Here is an 18,067-nt window from a genome sequence, read left to right as displayed (position 1 = left end):
AGAAGTAGAGTAACCTTTTGAAAAGCATTGCATTTTTTGCCTTCATCCATGATCTCTCTTGCTTGACTCAGTAAAGCAGAGAATGCAATTTAAGAAAAATGGTCCTTAAAGTGAGCTTTCAAAGGCTGTCACAAAATTTTCTGAGTAAAACAGAAAAATTTGAGAAAAGTCAGAAAACCATGATGTGGCTTGAGTAAGAAAATGAAACTCAGACATGGCCAGCTTGCCTAACCTAATAATTATCAATGATGTAACATGTTTGAAGACCAAGGTCTTATTCCCTGTGAGATGAAACAAAGAAAAAAATTAAATATTATACATTTCCTAGAGGATACCTGTTAATCACACTTGTAAACTTCTACACTGCCCTAAATTCATAAATGCTTAATGTTTTTTCTCTATGTATTAAAAAAAAATTGATTTATTATTTATAGTGTATTTTCTCAGCCCGGATGTGGCCAAAGCATCCTTCCAATCGAAAATCAGTCAGAAGAGTGGTCACAGTGATTACAATCTGGTAACTTCAAAAAAAACCATGACCGTGACCAGATTTGAAGGCTGAACAGAAAATCATGCCTCATCTCCAAATGCCGTGGAAGACCACAGACAGAAGATATTTCATATTGAGAGTGTTTTAATAAATCAGCCAACAAATTATGAACTGTCTCCAAATAGGAGAGAAATTGCCATGGCCTTAGCAAGTCAAGGAAAATTTATACTTTCTAGGGTGTAGATTTCTGGGTCAAGGTATTTCTCCTTTGTGATGCCAGGACAATTAATAGAGAATGACTGTAAATGCAACATCTGTCTCATTTGCAGGAAAGCATGAAGATATTTTCTTGAATATTTCACCTACTCCTGTGTTTTATGAAATTTTTCTCCTTCCCCCACCCTTAAAAGTTTTAAATGTTTAAACTCTTTTAATTGTTTGGCAAGCATGTTATTCAATATCCCACAAATATTTTTGGATGTAGCTGTAAGGATTTTGTCGGCAATTATTTTCCATCACTTTACTGTTCCCTAATTTTATTTTAAGCATTCATCATAACATTCATTAAGCACTCATTTTAACATTCTTTTAAGCACTACGTATTTTGACTGTATCTCTGACATATACAGAATAGTATTTCTGTGGTATTTATTTAAAACTTTTTTTTTTAAGTGTATTTATTAACAAGATGTTTATGAATCTAATCGGATCATGAGCTACTTACATTTCTTCACTGCAGTTTTCTGGCCTCTCCATTCTATAGCCTGTTTTTAGGAGGTTAAAGAGTCTTTCAGGAGCAATACCTGGATAGGGATTGCCTCCCAAAGTAACAATCTCCCATAGCAGAACTCCAAATGACCACCTGAAAAAGACAAAATGAGTTTTTATTTACAGTGGTGGGTTTCATGAGCTTAGTGTGCCATTCACACAACAAATCTCTTTGTATTCTTTTCACAACCCAACAAAATTCAAGACGTGCCAAGCCAGAAGGGCTGTACAGACACAAATAGCACCATCCTTGTTCTAAAGTACTGTTCACTGAACAGGTTAGCGACCAAAACAGTAGAGAAAATGGAAACCCCTCCTTTACCCATTGACAAAAGCTTACTATATGCTGGGAAGGTCCATCTTCTCTAGACAGCAGAAAAAGTCCTTCCCATGGTGGCCCAGCCCAAAGGTTTGGTCCTCTTCTATGCAGTGCTCCTGCATGTGCCTCTCTTTTTCCTTTGGCTCAGAGGGAGTGTGACCTCCCTAATTAGCCCGTTTAGTCCTAGTCAGAAATAACTGTCTAAATTAAATTTACACAGTTATCAAGGGACTGGTTTGCTGTCCCAACTACGAGACAGCACAATGTATTTACTTCAACCATAAGCAACACCTTTGGTATCAGCTGGTCTGTTGGGCCATTTCAGTGATTCAGGACTTTATTTTCTTCTTAGAGTTAATGAATGAAAAGGAAAGAATTTATTCTGGAAATACCAGATCCCTAAAATAAAGTTTGACGTAGAACAGATGAAACTATTTTCTGAAATAAACAGAAGAAATGTCGAATTTTTAAACCTACTTTACAGAGGAGCTCAAACAAAAAGACTTTGCACAAGAGGTTGGAAGTATTTAGAAGAATTAGTCCATACTTGGAGGGCAGGCAAGGAGAAGAGAGGCAAAAATGCTTCTCTTTCTTTAGTAAAAGGGTTTTTTGAGACACAAAGAAGCTACACATTCCACTGAATCTGCTCAACTGACAGAACTGACAAAATCTGGATGTTCAAAATAAGGGAACTAGCCAACACTTTTTCACCCAAAGGGAATGCTCAACAGGATTCATCTGGAAGCAAAATTGCATGCAATTTATGAAAAACTGTTACCTTTGGTAATTTCTCTGTAAATTCTACTTTAAAGAAAATTTTAGGAAGCGTTGCACACCTACTGCCAAACCAAACAGCAGTGTCTAATTCCCTATGAAAATTCCATCTCGAAATGTTAGCCAAATACCTCACCTCCTGTATGACTACATTCCACCTGTGCTTCTCTTATTCTAAAGAATAATGGTGAGCCCAAAAGTACAGCAAAAAAACTTCCAAAATGATCAGAGAAGTCAAAGTGACTCTCATGCAGTCCTAAGTGGTATGTTGCCATTCTTCTCCCTAATGCCATTCATTGAATTAATTTTTAATCACTTTGCACATTCTTGAAAGATTATGAATATTTATAGCATTTTCATATACTTTATTAATATTTCTCCTCATACCCTTTTTGAAGCCAATTATGCTCTGCCATCAGGTTATAATTCCATCCATGATTAATTCAAATAAACTTTGGAGCATGGCAGGCTTTATTTTTAAAATCCACTTCTGCTTAAGAGGAATTTTACAGAATTACGGAAGGAGAGATCAGAGGAATAATTTCTTAATTAAAGTTGTTTAGTAAATGGGTGTATTAGAATAGAATGCTATAGAATGCTGCAATACTTTGAAACTATTGACCAAATCAAATACTGTAGGACAACAAATGAGGCATGAAAAATTTTCCTCTGTGTTATGTTTATTGCTGAATAAAAATATGAACAGAAGAAGGCAGGAAAGAAAATTATGTAAAGAGGAAGACAGTATGCTTGCTTTCCACTGATGTAATTGACCTCTGAGGCAAAAATGGGATTTTTGTAAATGCTGGCAACTGGTACTGCTATTAAGCTTTGCTAACCACTAACTATATAGAACAGCTTTAGAGAGCTGGAAAATAGAAACACAAAATATCAGAAAAAAGAGCATATTGGAATGGTTGATGAGTAATATGTTCACCTAAAATATAACTGCATCACCACAAACAACAAAGAATATCCATAAAATGATATTTTCAGTGAGTGCAATTATCTAAAAAAATAGCAATCAATGCTGCAAAAAAAGTGCTTCATTGATCAGTCTGCTGCTGTTGAAATGGCATCCGTGGAACCCAGTGCTGGAGAGGATCTGGATTGCAACTCTGTATGGCCTTGGTTCTGCTCTGTAGGAACATGGCTAAATTAGGAGCTGCTGTACAGCACTCTTAGATTATTTCATGTATAATGACATGGTGAAGGTGACCCCACCAGGGAGTCGAAGGCACCATGTAAGCACGGCAGACATCTAGCTCCGTTATGCCCTTGTACTGAAGCAGACCTACAAAACACAAGGCAGTGCTCTCTTCAGAATGAATGCCTGATGCCTCTCCAAGACAGCCGTAAATCAGCACAGCTTTACACTAATCCAGACCTGGGCAGCAGGAAAGCCACACAGCACCAGCGTGTTGTGTCATTTGGGGCTCTGAGCTCAGCCAATGCCAGCCGGGCAATCTCAGCATGGTGCTGTACAAGAAACAGGCTCCTGGGCTTACATAATAGCAGCCCATCAGGAAAACAAATGGGGAGGAATGATACTGGATCCAGAAGATCAATCAGCAATCAAAGAAGAGGCAGTTACATGACAACACAATCTGTTCTGGCCCCAAACCATAGTGACAAAACTGTTCTGAAGAAAATGAAGAAATTAAAAATATGCTAAGAAGTTTTTAAAGGAATTTTAACAATTCTTTGAGAAAAGTAGATTTAAAGGAGCAAGTCAGCACAACGGATGCTCAGAGGAGGATTAAAAGAGACCCAGAAAAACCTGTAAGTGGACCTAAGTAAAAGTGACGTTCTCTCAAATATTACCCCAATCTTTTTTTCCTTTCTTACTCAAACTGAAACTAAGTAAACGAAAATATTTTGGAAATTCATTTTGTAAAGAATTTCCAAGGCATGCAAAATACTTTATTTCACTAAAGCTGCTCTGACTGCAGAGAAAAGAGTAAAAAATAAATGTAATTAATTTAGAAGTACAAATCAAAAGGTGCTTATTTAGACATATTGCTATTATCAAAGTGTTTTTCCCCTCAAAGTGCAATGCCATTGAAACTGGTAAGTTTTACTCCATTTCAGTGTAATGAAAACATTACTTTAGTCAGATCCTCTCTTTCAAGGAAAACTTGAAAGGTATCAAAATGTTACCCAGTAGAAAAGCAGGCATAAGTACTGCTGCTTTTACAGTCCTTTAGAGGTTTTTCTCCTAAATAAATCATACTTAATGTCTCCCTGGTGAAATCACAAGCATCATTCACCCCAGAGGGGAAGAAATGCACATATCTGATCTCAACATGAAAACAGCTTAGCTGTGGTTGGTTTGTCACCTCATCATCACAGGTGAAGAAGCAGCATATCCATCTTCAGGGTCTCTGTTTCCCTGATCATGCAAATGAACTTGTATCTTGGCACTGGAACTGGACCATTCCCTTAAGGTCTGAACTGACTGTAATTAAAATTAATTGGAGTTCTGTCATTGATTCCAATAGGAGTGAGGTCAGGCATCAAATTCTTCTTCCTTTCTTCCAATCTATCCCTCACCTGCCAGTAAGTGTTATAGACAAGTAATGAATAGAATTGAGAAGTTCAGGTACAGCTATTATCTTTAGATGTACCTAACATAATAAACACTAATCATTTGTATTTATAAATTCAAAGGCAATCATGTCACATGGACATATCCAACCCTGGTTGGTTTCAACAGGAATTATGTACATAAATACCTCTGATAATCTTTTATTCACATTTAATTCAACAACAAAAATCTTATGTATCATTGCCAGTTGATGGTGCCATCCAGACTTGTTTTTCACGTTTCTTTGCAAGAGTAACAGCTCTGGTTCCTATGTACCTTGTTGTGTTTCCTCTCTCATCTGCTTAAACAACTACAGACACCAGAGAGTATGCAAGGATTTACACTTACACATCACTTTGTGTTGTATAGATATGGTCAAATAGGGACTCTATGGCCATCCATTTCACAGGTATTCGACCCTAGGAGGTAAAAATGCAACAATGCAATTATTGGTCAGAAAATTAGGTTTCCTAGTGAAAAAACAAGGTATTTATCTTCAAAATGGTAAAAGATATTCTATCCATACTACAGCATTTTCCCATGGACTTTATGATTTGGCATTTCTTAAGAAAAATAGTGAGGACAGCTGTAATTGTTTTCAAAATCACTTGTTCATTTCATTTCACACACTTGGCAATCTGATTATGTGCAATAAGGTAGTGTGGGTTTTTTGCAGGTAGTCACCAATTTTAAGTCAGATAAACTCAACTCTCTTCTTAACGAAGAAGAGAGTTAAAGAACTTCCAAAGTGTGCAAATGCAAAAATGATAGGGAATGATGATTAAACGGAAAGAGCTATCTCATTTATATAAGGGATGATGCATAAATAGAAGCACCTAGATGTTCAAGATACCTTTGGTTTCAGAAGGGAACCTAGCCAGTCATATTTGGTTACTAGTTTCTAAATGGAATCTACACATTGCTACTTTTCACTGGTAGAAATTCACTGAGAAAATCTGAGAAATACGCCCCAGATATTCATGAAAATCTAGGTTTGCAAAATTTCAAGATGTTTCATAACCTTTGCAATATGACTAGCATTCATATGCCTTACTTTTCATTCTCATGAAATTCATATATATCTATGCAAAACTTGTTTCAGTAGGACTTGAAACTTATCCTTCTTCCTTCCTCTCAATTTTTTATTTTCCCTGTCTCCTCATCCAAGCAGACAGATGCTTGCTGGGCTCTGAATAATACTACAGGCAAAGGGTGTCTCAGAAGTAAAGAGAAAATATCCATTCAGTACATCATGCCCCAGCAAGTGAAATGAATCGGCCTAAATGCCTTTATGTGAATGCATCATCCTTAAAATACAGAGCAACTGGTATGGATCAGTGTAAAACCACTTATATCAGAAAACAGCTAGACAAACATGGCAAAACCCTTTTACATAAGACCATGTCTTCTACAAGGTTTTTTTCTTCTCGGCTTGTTTTGACTTATGAAATATTCACACAAACTGGCCTGAAAAAACAGGGAAAGATAAACTAAAAATCCACAGTATTTATGGAAATCCTTTCATAAAATTCTAACATTTTTACTTGCAAGAATTCTCTTGGCAACTCTTTCATATTAAGTCAGAGAGAGAACTGAACCAACAATGGTCATCTCACAAAGGTAATAGAAAGTTGTGTTCATGAAGATCACAGTCTAGCCTGGGACTGACTCGTGGAAATTCTTCTGATGTCAGAGACAAGTAGATGAAAGCAGGCAGAAAGCAGGATTTATCTTGCTGTATTTGACAGTACCTTTCAAAAGAATAATTAAATGGCAAGCCTTATCTTCTTAGTCTCAAAGTTATAATGCTCAAGTGTTTCTTTTGCAGGAAAGTAGTGACGTAACAACTTCTCTTTCCATCAAATTTCCTTTCACATTCCTACAGGTGAAAGGTTACCATATGCTTTCTACTGCCATGAGCACTGTGAGAAGGCAGAACTGTATCTAAGCACCCAACAATAATTTACTCTGGCAGGAAAACACAACTGCTTTAAATAACCTCTGGCAGGTATCATGAGCTCCTGATCCACTCTGACTTGTGATGTCAAATTTTGATTAATATTTAGCATCTTTCATACATTTGGAAGTGTTTGTAAAAGGGCTTTGCTTCAGGTCTTCTGCATAGAAGTGATCCTAAAATTAGGATCTTTATATAAATTGACTATACTTTTTTCAACTCCTTGAGATTTTTTGTTTATATTTTTAATTATAAAAATGAAGAAACAAAGAAAAAGATGCATGTTTTTGCTTGTGTTTTCATGTAGTGTGATGAGGAACTGGATAAATAAGAAGTGAAATGAGAGGACTAGATAAATAAGGAGTGGAAGAGCTAATAGTGACTTAAATATGATACATCTTTTACACATATATATACTTCTGTCCTAATGATTAAGTTCATGATTTTGCTTCATCTTCATTTTTATTTCTTTAAAATAGAGAATTATTTTAAGTTAATAGCTATTATTCTTTTCATCCATGCTCGAGTGCTGCAGTACAAATTCATTTTCTTGATTAGGTAATAATTTTCACTACTGCTTTTGATGTGCACTGTACCTTGCTCCTCTTTACATACGAATCTTCTTCATATACATCACGTGAGAGGCCAAAATCAGAAATCTTCATTTTGCGCCCTTCTGCCACCAACACATTTCTGGCTGCTAAATCGCGATGCACAAGCTTTTGGAAGGAAACAACAGCAGTGTTAATGCTGCCTGTGGAGGAACCAAGTGCTGATGTGTCTATCACAAGCACTGTTACACTGCCCTACCTTCATCTCCGCAAGGTACTGCATTCCTCGGGATATCTGCCATGCAAATGAGATCAGATCTCCCATTGTCAAGGCTCTCTCATCAGGATTGTCCAAATAACTTGAATTTCTGTTGCCATCACTACCCACGTAGCTTGGGCCTACTTTTCGACTTTCCCTGAGGAAACTACGCAAGGAGCCGTATTTAGCATATTCCACGATTAAATACAGTGGGCCTGAAAGAAACAAACATACAGATAGGTAAACAATTAATAAATAACTATTTTTTTTTCTCAGAAAGTTTCTTCTAGTCAGCACATTGTTTTGAACAGAGACTCCAGACACCTCTGGCCTTTATGTAAAAAGCACTGAATCAGCCAGAGAATGAGAATATTTTTAGTTTACATCCTCTATGCAAAGTGAGTTTCAGCCTAAATCAAAGCACAATGCTGGCTTTTGCCTATATTCCCTCATCGAGATAATTTGAGACCAAAAGAGACACCCTTCTTACAAATCAGATCTGTGAAACAGCCTAACTTAAAGAAACTTTAAAAAAAAAAAAAAAATTCTTGAGTTTGTGATACTGAGCTCAAATCATCTGCTAATTCCAGCATTGAATTTAAGGTGCCTTTTCAGAGCACTTAAAAACATTCTGGCATTGCAATCCATTAATTTCTGCTCCCCATTATCCACATGAATAATACCTACTCAGCGCCTTAATGTTAAATAAATTTGTCTGCTCTATCAAAGCCCTCCCACCTCAGACACTAATGAATTAACTTGATATTTATTAAAAGCCTGTGACTCAGAAAAATTTCACTTCCTTTGGGATGAAAAAATACATTGTACTGAAAAGAAAAAAATAACCCGCCCCACTGGCTCATTGCCTTACTAAGACTCAGAGATGACTCACTCCTGAATTACATTCTCTGTCTACAACTAAAAGTGCCACTTTGCAACAGAATTTGGAGGCAAAGAAGGCAGGCCTTTGCCCAGGGCTGCAGAATCCATACTGTGATTTTAGGCTGCACAACTGCAGAAGAAAAAGGAAAAGAATGTTTCCACACAACTTCATTCAAAATGAGCAGTTCCTACACACAACAACATTTCCTTCATTGGCAGATTACAATACATGTGTCTGAAGATTCTGCCCCTTGAAATATACCTGTCCATGACTGTGGCTTTTAGCAACCATTTCACAAAAGGGAGACAATAGTTTTATGGCAGTGGAGGAAAACTGAGTATTAATCTAACTATCCAGATATATTTTAACAGAAGAATTCTGTAGATGTCTTTTTGCATTGTTTTAGTTTAAATAATAACAACAATACTGAAAACTCAATTAAACTTGAAATATAACCCATATTAGAAAACACTGAGTATCAACATAATATAAAAACATATATTGATTGGAAAAGAATTCATAGGAGACTTGTTAATTTAAGATAGCTTCAAAATCAAAAAGTGCACTGAAGAAAACCAGTGAAGAATGCTTAGTTACACTGGATTAGTATTTCTCCTTCCTTTCAAACGTTGTACTGAATGTTTTCTTATACGCCCCTCATTTTTTTCAGCCAACAGCAAATTTAAAGGGTGCTCAGCAATTATTAAGCAGTGGTCCAAACCCATCAATGAACTGCTTTTTGTTTCCTTGCTTGATGGTTTTGTCTTAATAACAAGCTTCTAATATTTACCATCTTGACTGCAGGCTCCATAAAGTTTGATGACATGGGGATGGTTCACCTGTTTCAAGAGGTTGAACTCTGAAAGTAGATCTCGCAGCTCACTCTGGGAAGCATTTTCTGCAGAAAGTGACCAAACACACAGTTATGATTAGGAAAACATTACTCAAGAGTTCTCTATTTATCATCTGAAGCACGAAATAATCTACCATCAGTCCTGGAGTTAGCAACAGGCTGGGAAACTCTCCATAGGAGAGGAATTTCCCCATATTCACTGTCCTGCAGTCATTCACATCAGAACCAAGGGAAAGTGGCTGCTGCTGTTCTGGCTTGGTAGTGACCTGCTCTGGTCATCATTCTGCCCTAATACAAATGACTACAGGACAAGTAGGTCAGGCAAGAATCAGGACCAGAGTCTGTAATGTGTTGCAGATGCCATAAAATTACTACAGACCTTTCTAGTGTACTAGAGCAATGTTTTTGGGTGAATCAGTGCAACTGAAGCTTCAGAAGCATAAGAAAGCCAAGATTTTATGTTGTTTTACCAAAAAAAGTCCCTCTCAGTTAAATGACGTGATAAAGCCCTCCTCCTCCTCAAAATCGTTTTCCAACAGAGTAAAAATCCTACTAATCTACTGGTTTTCACTTGTAGAACAGATCCAGATTTAGAGTTCAGAAGCTAAATGTACAGTTCAGACTGATTTTACTGGGTGACATTTGCAGAGTCAGTGAGAATCATGTGATAACATATGGTCCCTAGAGGCTTTCTTACCCTTTCTAACGTTTTGGTTTTTTGCAGAATTCTTCAAACTGACAAGCGTCCTCTTTGAACACACTGGGGCTTGAAGGAGATCCCTAGACATAAAGACTCTGTGGGTGAGAGATAACCCTTTTCCTACCTCATCTTAAATCTCTCTGATGCACAGAACCTGCCTGGATAGTTTCTACACTGTCAGTATTGGGCATTTGACAAGTATGGGTTTATCCTGATTTAAGGCTAATAGAAGCAATTTCAGCTTCTGCTCTTTGGTAGTTTGCTGTATGTTTTCCCACAAAGGCTGTAAGCACCAGAAGATTTATTTATATATTAATTTAAAATGTATTTGCAACTAGTTTGCTCTGATCAAAATAATTTTTATTCTATTCTACTATATGTTTGTATCTACCATATATTATCTTATGGTCTGAATCTCCACTCTTAGTAGAGTCTTCTACCCTAGGGAGTACCATATCGGATGGTCTCTCAATACTGAGGACTACAAAAAATACCTATTTATGTAAATCAAAAATTAAGAACATTAACTTAATGCCCATGAGAAAAGTCCTATTTTTGTAGTTCTAGAGTAATGTGACATGAACACACGAAACAGAACAAAATTCTCCACATACCATGCCTGTTTATCTGCTGGAAAAACTAACTTCAAATGGAGACATCAGCCCCGAAGCTTTAAGTCCCTTTTTTTCCACAAATTACCAATAATTTGTATTTACATATTGGCTGCTGCTTTCTGCTTCGATTTTATTGCAATGAGGATATTCATATCAGGCAGGATGTCAGATTTAATTCATATGAGAAAAGTGGGAATAATGGGCTAACGAAAAATTATCCCTCTGTTCCTTTAAACCTCCATCCATAGCTCCAAGACTATTTTAGCTCAGCCAATTGCTTTTTGATCCCCTCCCCAGTACATAATGCCAAGTTGACACAGTAGGCAGAGTCCTGCCCTGGTCTGTTTTTAACCACAGATTGTGCCCATCTACCCAGCTCAGGTAGGAGCTGTCTTTTATGCAATAACCAAGAAGTTTTCTTTCTCCATTAACATACTGGTGCACCTACCATTGCCTTTTAAAGATCAGATATAGTCTGGTATAGTCCCTGGCTTGGACAAATGACCTATTCTGCATCTGTTACTGGGAAAGAACAGGTGATGTTGGTCTGATCCAAAATAATGTCCTTTATGCTTCCCGACAGCATTGTAAAGGGCACTGAAAGCTAATACAATGGTTCTCATACTTTGATTGGCATGTGTGAACAGTGAAGTTAAGCCAATAATAACACATAAATATTTGCAGAATGACAAATGTTCTCCACTGTGAAGTCGTAAAAGAGAATTTCAGGTGACTATTAGCAATTTAATTTACATTACAGAGGGACTCATTAGAGTCTAAAGCATTACTGTAAATGTCAGATCAATTTATTAAAATAAGGTGCTTAAAATAAAGTTTTACTCCTTCGCATTGTCAATTCTGTCAATTCTTGCCTTCATAATAGCTAGGGGAAACAATGTTAAATTATCTGCAAGTAAAAGCAACATTTTTATCACTGCGTCTTGGAATCTAAACTCAGTCACAGGTTGTTGATGAAAATGTGGAAGAAAAAGCACTGCCACTAAGTGCATAAATAAACATGAAATTAAATAATGACTATTGATAATGACAATACTCAATATTACAATGACAATACTCAAGTATTACGAGCAATAATTAACTATTCTTTACTTCTTTTTTACTTCTGAAATATCTTAGTTCCTAGACTTCCTCCATATGACCTATTCTCCACTGAGCGTCTTGCAGTGAAGGCATGCACTTCATAATGCATTTATTTCTTAGGTAAAGTAATGAGATATGCAGCATCTTTCAAGCAGCAGCAGATGTATTTTGAATATAACAGAAATGGTAATAAGTACAACATTTTTCTATAATTACACGCTTTTACTTATAAGCAGCAGGGAGTGGTTGAGTTCAAGGTCTCATAGCATCTTAACATTATCTAGGCATACTTTGTTTTTCCCAGTTTTAAAGTCTCAGGGAAAACGAAGACAGCAGGAGACAGCACTGGGTTATTCAAGCCAGTTTGGCAGAGCTCCTAATGATTGAAAAGCAGATCAGAAGAATAAAACTAGATGGAATGCTCAATCAGAAGAGTAACTTAATAGGTCTGTTCTGTCTCTTCACATGATTATAACAAAATTTATTTGAAAAGTTTTGTCCAAGAAAACTAGATAGATGGAAAAAAAAATCAGAAAGCTTTAACAAACCCTCACAATATTTCCAGCAATGCTAAACAAAATTAAGTACATTAACCAATTGCTTGGTTAAGACAGAAGCTCCTTGCACATCACGATTTAGAATTACCTACTTGGATCAATGTGATGCTAGCTCCTAAAGTCATAAATCTGTCAGAATATGCCAGAAGTCTATCAGAATATGTCAGAAATCTGTCAGAATATGTCAGAATGCTGGAAGAAATAGAGGTGGTGACACTGGTTGTTTTCAGCCAACCTTTTGCTTTCATGCTGGCCCCTCTTAAAATTGATTTAGAGTTTACCACAAACAGTTTGCAAATAATTTCAAACCCAGATGAGAAGGTACCTTTTAACATTTTCACTGCTACAGTGGTATAGCCAGCCCTTCCCTTGAGTCGGAATGCTGTTGCCTTGACGACCTTTCCAAATTCTCCTTCTCCAAGAGTCTTGCCCAGAACTAGGTTCTTCCGAGGGACTTCCCACTTTGGATCTTCCTGCAGGAGAGGAAAGTAACTCTGAGATGAAGCAAGGAAATGAAGTGGTAGCTGTGCCCAAAGTATTAATGTTCAATAGAAGACCATTCCTCGGGAATAGGAACACTTCAGTGTACAGTGTTGGTTTCTCTTTTTATCTGTATCAGTGTATTCCTATAAAACCTTATGAATATGTAGCTATCTTGCAAGTGTTTTTTCCATTACCTTGAAAACACCTCCTTTAAAACAGGCTGTACATGTAGTCTATGGATAACGGATTGCATTTGCAGGTCTGGGAAAGAGGGTACAAATGAAAAATGAAGGGATACAGGAAAAATGCTTGCTTTCAGAATAACTGAATATATGACCTTTGTGAAGAAGTAAGTTAGTTTTACTCACAGAATAAGGCTTTCTCTTAAGATTTCATCAGAAAAAACAATTATCCTCTCTTATGAAATTAGCACTATTAAGCCTTGAGGTTGCAAAATGATGACAAATACAGAAATCAGACAAGCCATTAAAGCAAACAGAGCACAAGACCTCAATATCTAACATTCAAAGAGATGTAATGTTGCAACATATGTCACATAAAGTGTCAGTGCTTCTCTACCAGGTTGGTTCATGAAAATGCACCATCTGGCAGGCACCCTGGGTAGTATGGGATTCAATGCAGAAAAAAATAGATTAAAGGTATGATAGTATGACTGGGCAAAAATCCTTAAATGTAGATAAAACTCCCACATCAATTGACATCTACAATCTGTATGTAAGAAACCAGGAAGAGATCTCAGTAGGGTTTTTTTGTTATGTTTTAAAGTTAGCCTTGTTGTAGTATTATGGCTTATCACAGAGGACAAACCTGCTGATTATTAGGATTTAACTGGACAATGTTAAAAGTAAAACCACACTACTGTCAAATGGAGTTACATTAGGAAAAAACATGAGCTCAAATTAGATGTGAAGTGTTACAATATGTTAAAGCATAACAAAAGTGGAAGAACATACTGGTCTTACAAATTATAATGTTTATCCAATTACTCATTAAGTATCTCCAGTTCCCAGCTTGTACCTGTGAATTCCAATATCATTACTGGTACTGGGTATTTCTATGAATAGACTGCATTTCTGTAACATTTTCTGCATGAATAAACAAGCCTCATATCAAAAAACAGATGACATGCAAAATGACAACAGGCTTACTGGTATTTTAAAGGCGTCTACGGACACCTGGTTCTCCATGGAATCTAGGGAAGGCCGGCGGACATTACTGGAAGAGTAACTGATGGGGTAGGATTGGGCTGGGCGCCGGAACGTCATTTCTGCAGAGGCAATAGGTGGCTTCGGAGAATTCTTGTGGTAACGATGGATGAAATAGGAAGAAAGCAGCACGGAGATGATGAAGGACAGCAGCACTGCCCCTGCTATCACAGTCTTGCATACTTCATCACATAGTTGCTCTGTGGACCAAGAAGAGCTTCTTAGAACGTTCCTTCTGATCTCCTACTTCTGATTTGGGAGGGTACATAACACACACAGGTGTGGTAGAAATAGAGCTCAAAATAATTTAATAACCTAGAGAAAAACTTAATAGCTATTTCTCAAAGAGACTGGAAAAGTTGCAAATATGCCCGTTCCACTACTAATTCTTTTTATTTTGGACAATAGCAAGTAATTGTTTGCCTGTGCCAACGAAGGGACAGTCAGCTTGACCTCACATTCCTCATCTTCATAGACACTGGCTATTTCTGACACTCTTCCTTAACAGCCAGCCTGATATCAGGTACCACTTATCTCTCTGGATACCTATGATCGAATTTTACTTGTGGACAACAGTTTATGGTAGAGTCTTTCAATCTATCAAATAAACTCTCCTTTGAATAAAAAAACAGTTAATTATTTCAACTGTTAGATAATAAAGAATATTTCTCTTCATCTTTCAGATTATAAGGAGACATAGAATATTTCTGCTTTGTATTTTATGAAGTAACTGTTTCTGAAAACATTGCCTCATGCTGCAACTGCTGCTAAAGAAATATGTAGGTTTTTTCTTCCCCATTTACTACTTCTCCTTTTGCAGAAGCACTTTTAGTGTCTTACTTTAGAAACTAGGTTTCTTTAAGTCTCTGTGCCCCCAGATAGCAACCCTAGGGGGTCACTTCCCAAAGAAACTGTGAGATCCAAAATAATGACCTTTGCTCTACTGTATCTGAAGTCAAGATTAACTGTAATTAGCTACATTTGTATGCTGTACCTCAGAAATAAGTGGAAACAGGACACTGCCTTTCTAGAAAGGAAAAAAAATATATATTAAAAAAAATTTAGGGAAGCATAAAGCTTTTTCCTTCCTTTTTTTCTTATGCCTATTTAATTATTTAGAATATATATAGAAAGAGTAAATTTTCAGTTTTAGAGATGCAAAATATTTCATGTTACGCTTATTATTAACCATAACAAAAACAATTTTAAAAATCCATTTTCTGTTTCAATCTGATTCAAACAACTGCACAGAGCTTTTCTGTTTAAACAAAGGTCAATGAAAAAAGTAATCCACCCCTCCTCCTAATACCATGGGGTCTGGCTATCTCTGACATTTTGAAGCTGAGATTTTCAGAAATTATTAGCAAGCTGGAATTACTTAAAAGTAATAGAAGTCATTATTTTAATTCTCCTAGCTGCCTCTGCAAATATCAGGTGAATCTCACTGAAATGCAAATGCTGCTGGAAATCAAAGGACAACTGACTTGTTTGTCATGTGGTAATGAATAAAAAAGAATCTTTAGCCAAGGCTATAAATAACCACTCTGGAAATTTCCAGGTTCCACAGTAGATGTCAAGGTGACAGTTCTTAACTAGTTCTATGGTAGCAGTCTCTGACCAAAGATATTGCTTATTAGCAAGCCCACAAGTGTAGATCATTGTACATATGCACATGGTAGATAAAGACAGAGAAAAATATTACTGTGATAACAGCAGATAATGTTCAGACTCACCTTTGATATCATCTTTCTCACAATAACAGTTCTGTCTTGGGAAGCAGTAACAAATTCCATGTCCTGACTTAATTCCAAGATTTCCAGTGCCCTTCCCATGGCCACCAATAATGTTTCCACCTAATCAAATACAGACAAAAGCTAAGATTCTTACATGTAGGTGAAAGGGAATAAAAGGCTCAGAGTTTGCCATGGATTTATCCAGTATCTGGAATTTGACAGGGCAGCACAATGCAGTGATAATGGAAGGGACTCCTCAGGGGAGACTCTAAATTCTGAAATTTCTGAGATCCTGAAATGGGGGGACTTGGACTGTTTAAACATTAGTCCTCATTAGCAGTTATTGAGTTCCATTCCCGGTTCTGATGCCAATTTCCTCTTACCTTGGAAAAGTCAGCATACTGTTCTAGGTATCATTCGTTCCCCTGCCAAATGGATAATGATAATGATATTTAACCACCTCTGTAAAATGCCACTGGACAGTCTAGTGAAAGCACTAAGAGTAAGTGCCAAGTGTAAGTGATTAAAAAACGGATCTTTCATTATCTAAAAATGCATTGTTTAATATTATGAAAAAGCACAGAAACTCTTACTCTTTGTTTCCAACAGTTTTTCATGCAGAGTAACAGCAACTCCTCCAAGTAAATAATTTTTTTCTGTATATATTATAAAAATTTTCATTACTTAAGACGTTTTCCATCTATAAACTTCCTTTAATCACCAACATCATTGTAAAGACAGAAACCAGTTAAATTCTGAAGCTTAGTTGATTTTCAGAAAAATCACCTAAACCATGAAGGTATTCAAAAGATTAAAAAGTGGTTTTTTCAATATAGCCTTCTTTTTATTTCAGTTCATTTTCCTCCATCCCTTCTAACTCAGTAGTAGAGCAAATATTTCTTTTCCATTTCTTGGGACTTGTAAAATGAATGGAGAAAGATGATATTTTTTGCAACATAAAGGCAAACATCCTTTATTAGGATAGTATTTAAGCAAAACAGATTTTGACCATCTTTCTAGAGAGGCCACACCTACTAAACTGTCTGCAGCTAACTGGTTAATTTTGGAAGAGACTCTGCTGAGTCACTGCTCTCTGAGCTGATACTTCAAGAAGCATCAGTGTTCCCAAAAAGCCTTGATTATCCTCCCTGCCACTCCCTAGCCAATTTTCTCTGTCATGACAAGGTGATGAAATAAAGTTTCCCTTAGCCTCAAAAGATTTTATGTATTTATCTATATTTGCCCATGTTTGAGGACCTGGAAAAAAGGGGAAGCAGGGAATGAGCCAGTCCTACTTAAACTGTTCTTGAGCAAGGGATTTGAAGACAAAGAGGTTTTACATAGCAGGGAAAGGAATAGTTTGTCACTGCATTAGAAACATAGAACTTCCTGTACACATTCCAGAGACCAAAAAGTTTAATTTTTACCAAACCATTGCCGGTAGGGAAATTCCAGGAGTCATCATTATTGTTTTGAATTGTGTGATGTTTCACATAGTCTGTTTAAATCATCAGCTGTCATGTCCCATAGTGGGAAAGAGCCTTCCCTGTTTCAGTGTCATTTGGAAAAACAGAAAAACATGGTCCTATTCCACACTATGTAGAAACTTCAGAAATTCACAAAGTAAAAATACTGGTTGTTGGACTGGACTGGTTGTTTAGCAACTACTGCTAAAAACAAGAAAGCAGCAAGGTATATAGGGCTGAGTAGAAAGCCAAAGAGCAGAGGAACCTACAAAGATCATTAATTTACAACTGTTTATCCAGATTCCCTCACTGCAACCAGCTCTGAAGCAGTTTCTTACTACAAGAAAGTCTCTTGCTCAGAATGCAATTAGGTTGCCTCTATCTGATAGGCACAGCCATGACAGCAGTAGTTTCAGCTGAGTGCCCTTCAATGTAATATTCATAGTGTTCGTGTGAGAAAGCACTTTTGGAACTCAAGTACATGGCCATCATAATGACAAATGAATTACAAAAATAAGTCACAACTGTCTGTACTTACAGAATATCCTTGATCTCAACACATCTGGGCCTTTCTATTTATTGCTTGCCATTCCCAAAGAAATGTTCCCTGCCAGTCAAAGCTGATAAAATGCTACTCCTGCACCTCTGAGCTCCCAGAATACATTAATTTCTTTGTCTGTAAGTTCACTACTTTTGGGTACCAACCCAGGTTCTGATTTGTGTCAAGTCATGTATACAATTATTCA

The 18,067-nt window shown here is 36.7% G+C and overlaps 1 protein-coding gene across 5 annotated transcripts in view; it reads right to left on the bottom strand.

The window, feature by feature from the left end:
- The window catches only part of RET (ret proto-oncogene), an 83,770-nt gene that overhangs the window by 9,568 nt on the left and 56,135 nt on the right, over positions 1 to 18,067 (bottom strand). For all 5 annotated transcript variants that reach the window (XR_007631455.1, XM_050335634.1, XM_050335645.1 and 2 more), the window contains 8 exons: positions 15,856 to 15,975; positions 14,066 to 14,322; positions 12,739 to 12,886; positions 9,379 to 9,486; positions 7,706 to 7,920; positions 7,492 to 7,614; positions 5,287 to 5,357; positions 1,215 to 1,352 (listed from right to left, as the gene is read on the bottom strand). Coding sequence is in view for 4 of the 5 variants with exons in the window: in XM_050335634.1 (XP_050191591.1) it covers positions 1,215 to 1,352; positions 5,287 to 5,357; positions 7,492 to 7,614; positions 7,706 to 7,920; positions 9,379 to 9,486; positions 12,739 to 12,886; positions 14,066 to 14,322; positions 15,856 to 15,975 (1,180 nt within the window). In the remaining variant the exon portion in view is untranslated. The remainder of the gene's footprint in view (positions 1 to 1,214; positions 1,353 to 5,286; positions 5,358 to 7,491; positions 7,615 to 7,705; positions 7,921 to 9,378; positions 9,487 to 12,738; positions 12,887 to 14,065; positions 14,323 to 15,855; positions 15,976 to 18,067) is intronic.

The sequence above is a fragment of the Myiozetetes cayanensis genome, unplaced genomic scaffold (genome assembly GCF_022539395.1).
Source record: "Myiozetetes cayanensis isolate MyiCay16 unplaced genomic scaffold, myiCay2020 scf10, whole genome shotgun sequence".
Classification (NCBI taxonomy): Eukaryota; Metazoa; Chordata; class Aves; order Passeriformes; family Tyrannidae; genus Myiozetetes; species Myiozetetes cayanensis.
The sequence above is the reverse complement of the archived record's forward strand: the minus strand, read 5'-3'. Positions and strand labels throughout refer to the sequence as shown.